Here is a 12,900-nt window from a genome sequence, read left to right on the forward strand (position 1 = left end):
CATTGGATTACATGGATGAGATATGTGTTTGTTATGATTAGGTTTTTAATTCCCTTATTCTGAAAAGCCTGTGGGCATTGAAATCTATTGAAGATCTGAAGTAAAGCCAAGTTTAAGGAAGTTTTTGGGATTATTGATGGTTGTCTTGTATATGATGCACGAACCGCATTTTAAAATTTAAGGAAAAGCAACTTTTTGCGTCTCATGTGCTTATATAATTGAGCTTTAAAACATACCTAATCTGGTCAGTGACATGGTTGGGACAAATGGAGTGGTTCCTAATTTGACAGGAGTGGTTTGTAATTTGACAAAAGGATGCTTAAAGTCTTACATATGTGTATATGGATGTATATAATTTGACTCTGTTCTTAAATTTTTATGAATTTAGCAATCTCTTATATGCTAATAACTTTGTGTCTAATTTTGAGAGAAATTTGATCAGGCATTTGCTCTTAAATCATTAGAGCTTCTGCAGCAAGGTTAGCCCAAATTGTTATTTTGTTTTTTTAAATTTAATTAGTCACTTTTTTAATATACTTTTCTACAAAATTCTTTACTTTTTAGCTATTTAAAAAAACAAAAATGTTTGAGACCCCCTTTCCCGCCTACCCCCTTCGACCCCATTTCCCTCCCATTGGTCAGTTTTTCTTTTCTATTTTTTTTCTTTTCCTTCTCCTCCGATCACCACTCGCCATGTGTGTGTGGGGGGTGGTGGGGGTGGTGGTTGGACGGGGACTCTATCAATACTCAATAAAGAAAAAGATTATTTCTTCCATTTTTTGGGGGTGCTGTTAGGGTGGAGGAGGAGGTGGAGGGGCGACAGTGGGTAGGAGTGGTTCTAGGGAGAAGCCCCGGTGAGTGAAAATGGAGCTATGTATTATGAATCCTTCTTTTTTAAATTCATATTTTTCTAGTGAAAACATAATAGAGAGAAACATTGGAAACTTGAAGTAATAAAAATAAGGATAAATTACAAATATATGTCGAGATTTAATTAAAATATGAGTCGCTTTTTGTAATTCTGAAAATTACATTTTATCTACTGAGATTTTTAATTTCATAACAAATCATCCATTTTATTAATAAATGATCAAGTCAATTAACAATTTTTAATAATATTATAAATATATTTCAATTAATAATTTAAGTAATTTTATTATTGTATAAGAGAGTGATTATGAATTATATTTTTTTAATTAATTCTGTTAAATAAAAAAATCTAACAAGAGAGTATTTATAATTTTTCAAATTATAAAAGACAATATGTACTGTAAGTAAATCTTAAATGTATTTGTAATTTATCCTTAAAAATATTGAAAACTGTCGTACAGTACTCTTGACTGTTGGAGATAGAATTTAAAACTTATTGTGGGTGAAATAGTTAGTAGGTTATTCTGGATCTTCTTATACTATGATGTGCTAATTTATCCAATCCAAGTGAATATCCCCCCCCCCCCCCCCCCCGGCGGCCAAAAAACAAAAAAAAAAAAAAAAAAAAAAAAACTAAAAATAGAAGAGACTGAAACAAAAGGAGAAAAAGGGGTGAGTAAAGATCTTAATGAGTGGGTGTTTCCACCAATAATTCACAGAACTGTTAATAGTATATATTATTTAGAAGGGTTGCTATTTACGAAAGGTTTATCCAGCATGTGGGACAGTTGAAACAGACCCAATTTGCACTGAGGTTGAGGGAAGGTCACATGGGGGGGTGGGAAGGGACAGCCAAAGGGAGAGTAGGTAGGTAAAATGGGTGGGGTTTTTTTAAGGACAACCCCACGAGTGCTGTTCAATGCCAATACCTAATTAAGCACATGATGCCCCCACAAGTTGCTGAGTTGGCTCTCCACCTTCCTAATCTTGTTCAGTTATTATTGCCTACCCTATTAATATGAGCCTAACCCCTCAAAGTTTGGTACATCAATGCCCCTCTTGCTTAAATCACCTTAATTTCAAGATAAAAAATTGACCCCGGTGAATAAGCCGTTGTTTTATCAATATAAATGTTTAAGTTTGGTTCATGTTATGTAATTATTTTTATGGAAAAAAAAAATTATATTTGGTGTGGAATTCTAATCATGACTCTACACTCATATTTGAGTGTGGTGTTTGGATATAACTTTTAAAAATTAATTCTACATCCACTTTTAAAACATGTTTAGTCGGTTTTTCTCTCGGATGTCCCCCAGACGTTCGGTCGGTTGATCAGAACAATTTTTTTTAATATTTTTTTTACACCTGTTATTTTTATATTTTAAATAAAAAATATTTTTAAAATTTTTTATGAGTTTTGAATAGAATTTTGAATTATGTATTGTAAGTTTTTGAATCAAATATCATATGTCACAATAAAAATTTCAAATTCAATTCAAAATTCATAACCAAACAAATTTTTCATATTCAAATCATAATTCCAAAACTCACAAACTCAAAATACAACTCTATTCTTAAATCATAATTCCGAAACTCTACCAAACGCTATCAAATATTCTCTTACAATTAATTGTTAAAAGAAGACACTCTAATTACAATAATGAAGAATAATATTAATCATTAGATGAATTTTCTCATTTTTTTACTTTCTACATAGAATTATTTAATAAATGAGAGAATTTTATTATACACACTCCTATACCATATACATCTTTAATTACACAATTTTCTTCTTTAATTATAGCATTATTTTTAGTTAGTTATGACTTTTTTTGTATTTAGTTATGACTTTCTCTCTTTTTTTTTTCTTTTTTTTTTTAGTAATGACTCAAAAAATATGGAGTCATATCATTTTCTTTTATAGTTATAAAATGTATATGGTATATACCCCTTAAGGTGTATACTATAGTCTTTCACTAATAAACGATATGTATATGTTGTGTCTCACACCTAATTTCGTGTATTTGTGTGAATCCACTTAAGAAGAAAGAAGAAAAAGGCTGGAATCTATTGAGGCATATTTATCTGTTGTCTTGCAACATGTTTGATTGTTGAAATAGGTTGATTATGATTGAGTGATATGATTATTACTAGTGTGATGGTATGCACTAGTGATTTTAGTTGGTGATAATAAAATTTATAAAATTATGCAAATATTCTGATTATATAAAATTTATATCTTGATTATATAAAAAGTGATCTGTTGTTTTTGTAAAGCAATGATAAAATGGTCTTTACCTATCTAATCTCATGGACCCGTCATTTTTTTTGACCTCTATATATACATCAAAATTGTTTCCTAACCCCCCTTTGAGTGCCCACCATAATATCAATCCTACCATTTCTTTGGACTCCATTATACAATCTGTTCATCATATTGTTTAATTTTAATAATATTTAAAATATTATTTGTCAAAATTTAGATTTTTTAATAGACATATTATTTGACACAAAATAATATCTGTTTAAAATTTGTATGGCATATTTGTTAAATATTATTTAAATGAAAATATTTTGAAAACTTTACTATTCACTTTTTGAAGAAAAAGAATAGGCTGATCACTATTCATCTTTGACAAATTGATTAGTTGTATTATTTTGACAAATTTGATATTGATGGGTTATCTTCTTTTGACAAAATTGATATGGAGTGGAAGGTTATATTTAATTTAAAATCTCTACAACATATACAGAAATTGAAAATGGGTATAGATGTTCAGATCTATCATAAATATTATTTAAAGAGATTTTTTACTATGTATGCAAATATTTGTTTAGCATATTATATATAATGCATATAATATAAATAGAATACATCACGTGAGCAATTAGATTTTTTACACAATTGATTATATTATGTCATATATATATATATATATATATTATTATGGAGTAAATAATTTCATATATTGCTTGTTTAAATTCAAAGTTATAAATATTATATATAGTCAAAGTCTTAAAAGTAATATAATATAATGTAATAATTACAGGAGAAGACTTATGCATTTTTTCATTGTAAATCTTTAAACATGTTTTGCTTACAGAATGAAAGAGGAAAAAAGTTGCAAAATGCTTCGAATTTGTTTACAAAAAGAAAAAGAAAAAGTGAATAAAGAAAATTTATAGTTTGACAAAAGACAAGGTGCCCATGTCATCCATGACGTCAACAAAGAGTGTTTTACCTCTAACGGGTATATTTTTGTGTATAAATAGAAGTGTTGTGTGTGGAGAAAAATCAAGAACTTGAAGAGAAAAATTTCTGTGTACTCCAAAATTTTGAGTATATTGTATTCTGCTCTTTCACTTTCAGATCTAAGTGTATCCTTTATTCTTACACTTTCATATCTACTCTTTGTGAGAGAATTATTGTAAAAGAGGGTTTAAGTACTACTTATTTTTATTCATTATTTTTGTGAGAGATTTTGTAAAGGTAAGACATTTATTGTTGAGTGAGACTCAATAGATAAGAGTATGTCCTGTGCCAAATCCACAAGTTTAGTGGTAGATTTATTCAATTGATAGTAAAGAAATTCTCAAGGAGGTTCTTTGGGGAGTAGACGTAGGCCTAGCGTGCCGAACCACTATAAATCTCAGTGTTTGATTTTCTCTCCCTATCTCTTTTACTTTTATATTGATAATTATTATTCTGTTTTTTTATTTGTTAAAATTATGAATATTGTGTTAATTTTAATATTGTAAAATTTTGAATAACCCAATTCACCCCCCTTTTTGGGTTGCCTACCTGGGATAACACAACTCTTCCCTCCCATATTTCTTACCTTCAGCTATCCTTCTTTGGCCCCCCTTTTACAACCCTTCTTTAACTCTAGTTCTTTTTCCAGGTAGTTCCTAACCCTTAGGGGTGGGCAAACATCCATCTGACCCGTCAAAATCGAATGGTTCGAATCAATCTGTCACAGAATAGACAATTTCACAAGTTTGAGCGGACGGATGTGGATGCATTTTGCCTAATCCACCTAAATTTGGACATATGGGGTGGATGAGAGGCCATTCAATCCACCAACACTTGAGAAAATGAAATTATACTTTTTATGCTTTGTGTGTAGTAAAAAAAAAAAAAATTTTATTTGGTAATTATATTTGCTATTAATGAAATATGAAAGTTGAGTCTTATTATAAAAAATAAACAATAAAAAATTTTGAGCACAAAATAGTAAATAATTACTACAAAATAGTTCAAAAAAGATCCAAAATAGTAAAGTCTAACCACCAAACCAATTCATATCCACCCTTTAACTTGCAATCGTATTTACTAACTAAGCAGATAGATTCAGATTGATTTTTTTCAGTCCGCCTAAGTTCAGACGGATAACAAATGAAAGGTCACTTGACCCAACCCAACCCAACCCGATCTGCAAGTACCCCTACCAACCCCTTCTCACCTTTGTTGCCACCCCCATTTGGCCCTCCTCTTTAGCGACCTTTTCCTTCACTCCCCCATAGCTCTCAATCCCTTTCCATCTTGGGGGCCACCTCTATTTTCTTTCTCTTACCTCCGGCACTATCCCTTTATTCTTTTCCGTTGTATCTTCTTTTTCTTCTCTTTATCACGAGTTCCCAATCCATATCTAGATCTAGAGTTTAGGGAAGATGAAAAAGAAGAAGAAGAAAAAAAAAAAAGAAGGAAGATGAAGACGATGACTATTGTTTGTGATGAGTGAGTGAAGGTCGCCGAGAGAAAAGATAAAGAGACGAGGGACGGGGTTGACAACGATAGGCTGGAGAGGTGTTGGCGAGAGTAGGTAGGGTTGTTAGAAAGGGGTAGACGGAGGGAAGAGAGAGGCGAAGGAGGTGGTGGTGGATGGGGTTAAGGTTAAAGAGGTAGGAATTGGATAAAATGAGAATTTTATGTTAAAGTAAAATTGTAATAAAAATAGAAGGAATGGAGGTCCAAAGAAAAGATATAAGGACTTTTAGCAGTTTTGATTGAATCCCAATCCTTCATAGGAATACGAATCCCACTCACTCTTTAGGAAAATTAGCAATTCCATGATATTTTGCCACAACCGAACATAATTTTGATAAACTCTATGGATTAACAATCCAAACCTCAAAGCAAAGATGTCGACAGATAATTTTTTTAAAAATAAAATATGAATTTTTTTTCTCTCCAGTATGACCTCTTTTGACAAGAGGTTACAAATAGTTTTTTTTTAATTATAAATTTCTTTTGGATCATATCATCTCATTACTTTTTTACATATTTTTTTAAAAAAAATTAAAAAATTAACTTTCAACATACTTTTCAAAATGACCCATAATATATGAACAAACTTTAAATGTTATGTTGTTATTTTGAATTTCAAAAGCAAAACCATTGGACAATTTAATTTAATTTGTTTTATTTTTTTTTTGAAAAGATAATGTTCGTGTGTATGTGTGTGTGGCCATGGGAATAAAATCATAAATTATGGCACGGCTCAACGTCAAGGTGGGAGTGGGCCAATTGTGGACCAGCACAGTCGTGAAAAGGTACAAAGGTAGGTAAAATTATACATCAAATTACACAACTACCCCCCTTCTCTCTCTCTCTCTCAAAAGCAATGTGATGATGGTAAGAGTCAACATAAAAGAGTTGGTAGGTGAATAATTCTTGGTTTGATAATTATTTTTTTATTTGTGTTTTTTAAATATTGTTATCAAAGAAGTATGTTTGACAAATATTGAAAAAATAGATTTTTTTTTTTTTTGTAAATTTTTAGATCTTTTTAGATTAAAAGGACTTTTTTTTTTTTTTTTGTGTGTGTGTGTGTGTGTGTGTGTGTGGGTAGTAATAGATTAAAAGGACTTGAAAAGTAAAAAATAAATGCAAATTAAAAAAGTTTACTACAAACAAAAAATTTGAATTTTTTTTTTTTAAACATTGTCAAATAGACATAAATCTTGTTAAAATATTTATTTTTCTTACAATTGTCAGTTAATAGTCACATGGTCGAACTTTTTGGGAACATACTATTTTAACAATTTTTTAATATTTTACGAAAATATATGCAGAAAAATAGAGAGAATGATGTGACAACTTACAATAATTTTTGATTTTTTGGTTAAAATAATTACTCCCCAAACGAGGCCTAAATATTCTAAAACACAGGTAAAAAAGCCGTAGCTAAACTAGTCATAAAACGTTTTTATTTTTTTATATTTTTTTCAAATATGATATTTGAGTTAAATTTTATCATAACATATAATTTTAATTATTTTCCTAGATATATTAGTACATAATATTCATGACAAATCGAAAGAATATATATATATATATATAACAAGAAAAAGCTGAATCAACCATCCCATCTGGCTAGGACTTTTTGATTAAAAAAATAAAAAAGACAAAATAAGTTAATAAGACAAAATATTATATTCAAATTATAATTATTTTTACTTTTTATCTCACAAAAATTAAAAAAGTTTAACCAAACAAACTTTTTATCCCAAACTAAATAGTTAAAAAGTTAAAAAATTAACTAAAAAAATCAATTATCAAACGCAACTTTATTGCCTAAACTTGCACCACAAGGTTGGGAAAAAAAAGAAAAAGTGGAAGGTGAACCAAACAAATTCCACATACTAACAATCACAACCACACTCTCATTTTGCTTTCTTATTCCTCTCCTTTTCTTTTCACTAATATTACAAATTTAAAATTTTTATCTTAAAAAATTACTGAAAATTGTCAATATATAATTCAAATTTATTTTACACATGAATCTTACAATATACTTGCAAATTTATTCAATTTCCACCACACACTCAAATTCTGAATACAAATCTAAACAGTAATTATGAGTTTCCAGACTTGAATCAGCTAGTTTGGTTTGGATTTTCAGGATTTACTTTTTAGAATATTGATTTTTTTTTTACTGAATTTTTTTAATATTCCAAGCATTTTTTTTAATTTTTAGATACATCTAACATATATATACTTAAAAAGTATAATATTTGTGGAAAAAAAAATGTAGAAAATTCAACAAATACTAAAAATATAAAAAATAAAAAATAAAAACTTAAATTTGAATTATAACAAAATATCAAATCATTTAAAACTCCCAAACTCCAAAACTACTTTCAAAATACACAATTAAAAAAACTAAAAAAAATTTCCAAACTCTTTCCCTAAAACAATTTTTAAAAACTACTATCTCAAAACCAAACCAAACACACCCGATATGAGTTCCCAGACTTGAATCAGCTAATTTGGTTTGGATTTTCAGGATTCACTTTTTAGAATATTGAATTTTTTAATAATTTTTAGATATATCTAATATAAATATACTTAAAAAGTATAATATTTGTGAAAAAAATCTGTAGAAAATTCACTAAATACTAAAAATATATTAAAAAATTACGAAAATATAGTACATTTTTCGTATTCTTGTGTATTTATTAATTTTTTACAAATATTTTACATTTTAGATACATCTAAGTAAGGTGCATCTAAAAAAGTAAAAAAATTATTTAAAATTTTAAAAATATTCACTAAAAAAATAAAAAATAAAAACTTCAATTTTCAAAAAATTAAGTCTAAAAAATTGAAATCAAACATAATGATTGTTTTTTCTTTTTCTCAACCAAACCTCCCAAGCCTTCTAGAAACCCTAATCTCTCTCTTATATGATGAATGATATATACAGCACCAATAGAATAAAGAACCACAACTACCAACTCCATGCTTGTACGCACAAGAATAGACAAACCCACTTGTACATTTCGTTTTCAAATGCCCTCTGCAACTAACTTACTAAAAAATTGATTTCCACATTAGACGATGAATCCAACTAGGTTTTATGCAAGATGAGAATTATTTTATTTTCAGTAATACTATACACTCAGGAAAAAAAAATTTAAAAATTAAAATTTTGAATCAAATCTAATCTAATTTATTCTAATTGTGACTCACACAACATCACATTTAAATATTTGTATGTTTGATTGAATTCTTATAATATGTTTTTTGTAATTTAGAAAAAAACTGATTTGGTGAAAAAAAATGAAAAATGAAAAATACTCATTATTTCATATGATTTTCTCTTTTTGGGAGGAGATGATTTTGAAAATTTCAAGATATGTTTTCAGCATTTATTTTTGTTAAATTAATTTATAATTTTTACAAAAATAATTAAAAAAATAAATTCTAAAAAATTCAACTAAAAAAGATGTTTTGCTTTGTTTTTAGCCCCTCCATGTTCAATGGAGATTTGAATTAAAATTTCCCATCATCAAGCAATGAAAACACCTAAAATTTGAATTATATCAACTTCTTTTCATGTTTATATTAAAAAAATACTGTTTTGCAACGTCCATACTCGTCTCTTTATTATACACTAATTTAGCACAGTTTTATTTATTTATTTTTAATATCCAACGAATCTAAGTCACTAGCAAGGCATATATAGGTATAAGAATCAGCAACAAAAACCCAATTAGCCAATCTTAAAAAAATGTATTAGTGTGACCTAACCACCAAAACGTTAGTTCCAACAACATAATATAAAAAATGACTCGTAAATGTATTCTGGTACTTGTTGTTCACTGAGTTAGGGAGGATTTTGATGAGAGGAGATTGAATTATTAATCTGAAGTTGTTCAGAGTTTAGGTAAAAGAGAGGGCAGAGATTGAATTATTAATCTTTGTGTGTTGTCTTGATACATATACATTTTTTTTAAAATATATAGTAGCATACTTTATACCTACCTGAAGGTTACCCATTGTTAATTAATGTCATTTTTAACCTTATTGTATGATGATACTAATATCATCAAAGGGACCACCAGCCACTCCCCCTCAAACCTCTCTCACCAACTCGCATCTAGAAGCAATCAGGCTCTCTCTCTCTCTCTCTCAACTCCTATATTTTTTTTACAGTTTTATATTACTAAAATACTTGAAAAAGTATTATTTATTTATTTTTTAGTTGGGAGTTTGGCAAATGTTTTTTAATAAAAATTTGTAAATAAAAAATAGTTGTTAAAAAAATATTTCTAAAATACACGGCGAAGTATTATTTATTTATTTATTTTTAGTTGGGAGTTTGGCACATATTTTTTAATAAAAATTTGTAAAGAAAAAATAGTTGTTAAAAAAAAAATTAATTCCACTAATACTTCATTAACTATTAAATGCAAACATTTTTCAGAGATCCATGTTACAAACACTGAAAACCACAATTACTGAAGTCATATATATAAATTCGAACATTTTTTTCACATGGATAATTCTAGTGATTGAGATTTTTCGTGTTTGTATACTCTTTCATAATTTTTTAGTTTAACAAAAGGGAAATTCTATAATACACTCCTTTTATTTTTTGATAACCGAGTATCTGGACCAACGTTTTTTTAGAACGCGTACCTCGATTAATCTTGAAATCCTGAGTCAATTGACTAGGCAAAAACGCAATGGCCCGCTAATAATCCACCTAGGGGTAGCTAGGAGTGGAAATCAAACTCAAGACATCCTAGGTTTAATACACTCCCCTTTAGAGTGTGTACTATATGTCTCTTTGGTTATAACCTTTGGGTCAATAGTTATGTCTCAATGTATTGTTAGTTATGACATATTGTACTGTTGATCATGGCAAAATTTTAATTATAATTTAAGAGTTGTTTGGTTATACCTCATGTTTAGTTATAACTTAATTTTTTTTAGTTATGACTCTTATAGTATTGAATTATGTCATTTGTGATAATCAAACTCATAAATAATATAAAAAAAATTATATAATACAAATATACTTTTTAAACATATTTTTTAAATTCAGTGATGTGTCACCAATTACTTTTGTGATATATCACTAAAACTAGAAAGTAAATTTTTAGACTAGAATACTAATCCTTATAATATAATAATATATATTATGACAGACACCAGTATTTCCCTTTAACAAAAATATGGAATCAATCCTGATATACACATAAAAAGTAAAAGAAATGTTTGAGATCCACAGTTTTAAGTTTACAATTCATGCATAATAATGTAGAACAGGAGTTAGATCCTATTTTATTGGATGGGTAACAAATTGTGATTTTTTTTTATTATTATTTATAAATCTTAAATATTTTCCAAGAAATAGTAACAAAAGCTAATTTTATATATATATATATATATATAGAGAGAGAGAGAGAGAGAGAGAGAGAGAGAGAGAGAGAGAGTCAAAAGCCTATAAAACCCCATCTCAAGTACTCACAAGGGCCGGCCTTAATGATCAAGCACCTCAAATACTAGAGACCTCATCACCACTTCCCCCTCCAACCCAAAGAAACAACAGAAAACAAAAACAAAAAAAAAAATACGAAAAAAAAAAGAAAAGAAAAAGGGAAAGAGAAAGAGAAAGAGAAAGAGAAAGATCTATCTCTAATAATTCCACTTTGTTAATCTTCATCTATAGTGTCCTCCAATGGGACGGTCTCCGTGCTGTGAGAAAGCTCACACCAACAAAGGAGCCTGGACCAAAGAAGAAGATGATCGCCTCATCTCTTACATCCGATCCCACGGCGAGGGCTGCTGGCGGTCTCTTCCCAAGGCCGCCGGCCTCCTCCGCTGCGGCAAGAGCTGCCGCCTCCGTTGGATCAATTACCTCCGACCCGACCTCAAACGCGGCAATTTCACTGAAGAAGAAGACGAGCTCATCATTAAACTCCACAGCCTCCTCGGCAACAAGTAAGTATATTCAGTTAGTTTCCAACACATGAAACTACTCACAGAATAGACAGGAATGGATAAGATAAATCCATTCATGTCTATTCTGTATTTCATTTTTTATTTATAATTTCTATGTTGGTAGCAAAACTGAACTGAACTATTAATGTTGTTGCCATAATAGATGGTCGCTTATAGCGGGAAGATTACCAGGAAGAACGGACAATGAGATAAAAAATTACTGGAATACCCACATAAGGAGAAAGCTCATGAACAGAGGCATCGATCCGGCGACTCACCGGCTGATCAACGAGCCGGCGCCTGCAGCCACCGATGCCACCACAACCATATCTTTTGCTACTGCCAAAGAAGAAGAGAAAGTCATAACAACTAGTGGTGGGTTTAATTGTCCAGACTTGAATCTTGAGCTGAGAATTAGTCCTCCATACCAACACGAGCTTGAACCAGTAAAGATTGGAAGTGGTACTGTTTGTTTTTCATGCAGTTTGGGGATACAAAACAGTAAAGAATGTAGTTGTAGCAATGGTGGTAGTAGCAGCAGCAATAGTACTGGTTCTGCTTATGATTTTCTAGGGTTGAAAAGTGGTGTTTTGGATTACAGAAGCTTGGAGATGAAATGATGTCTGAAATGGGGTTTTTTTTTTTTTTTTTTTTTGGAATTATGCATTAGTTAGAGGAATTTGGGCAAGAGATTGTTATTAGGTTAAAATCTCTCTAATTTTTCTCTTGCTTGTACTATTACTAGTAATGCATAATATTAATAGTTCAAGTACAGTAGACAAATTTGGATATTCATTCTAGGAATTGATGAATGTTTTCCATTGATATCAATAGTTGTTTTTTATCTTTTTGTTTCTTGTTTTGTCTTGTGTATTTGGTCTTTTTTTTCTTTTAGTTTATTTTTTCATAAAATTAAATGGCTTTCAAATTTCAAAGAAAGAAAATGCATGAACACAAGGCATTTCAGTATCATATTATTCATTTTCGATGATTTTGTATTTTATGTTTTTGCAAACAAAAATAAAATGATATGAAAATATTGAAAGCCCGCATTATTTTTGTTTTTGAGGGGAAACAATTTTGGAAAATTCAGAAAATAATTTTAAAGTGTTTTCAAAAAAAGGGGTTATTTCAACAACAAAAAAATCCTTAAAAATAGTTTCGGATTAATTTACCAAACAAGTTTAATTTTTTCTTTCTCCTTTAGATATCTTCTAAAAAGCTAATTCTTCTTTTTTGTTTTCATTTTGTTTTTTTCTATCTTTGTCTCGTATTGGTATGCCTTTGTGATGAAT

General features: G+C 29.3%; 1 protein-coding gene across 1 annotated transcript; it reads left to right on the forward strand.

Annotated features, from left to right (window-relative positions):
- Window positions 1-11,077: 11,077 nt before the first annotated feature.
- On the forward strand, window positions 11,078-12,388 carry LOC114279704 (MYB-like transcription factor 4). The gene is made up of 2 exons (XM_028221989.2): window positions 11,078-11,605; window positions 11,769-12,388. The coding sequence occupies exons 1-2, from the start codon at window positions 11,343-11,345 to the stop codon at window positions 12,223-12,225; spliced, it is 720 nt and encodes a 239-aa protein (XP_028077790.2). The 5' UTR covers window positions 11,078-11,342; the 3' UTR covers window positions 12,226-12,388.
- Window positions 12,389-12,900: the final 512 nt, after the last annotated feature.

Source organism: Camellia sinensis, chromosome 5 (assembly GCF_055761805.1).
Source record: "Camellia sinensis isolate YWXY chromosome 5, ASM5576180v1, whole genome shotgun sequence".
Lineage (NCBI taxonomy): Eukaryota > Viridiplantae > Streptophyta > Magnoliopsida > Ericales > Theaceae > Camellia > Camellia sinensis.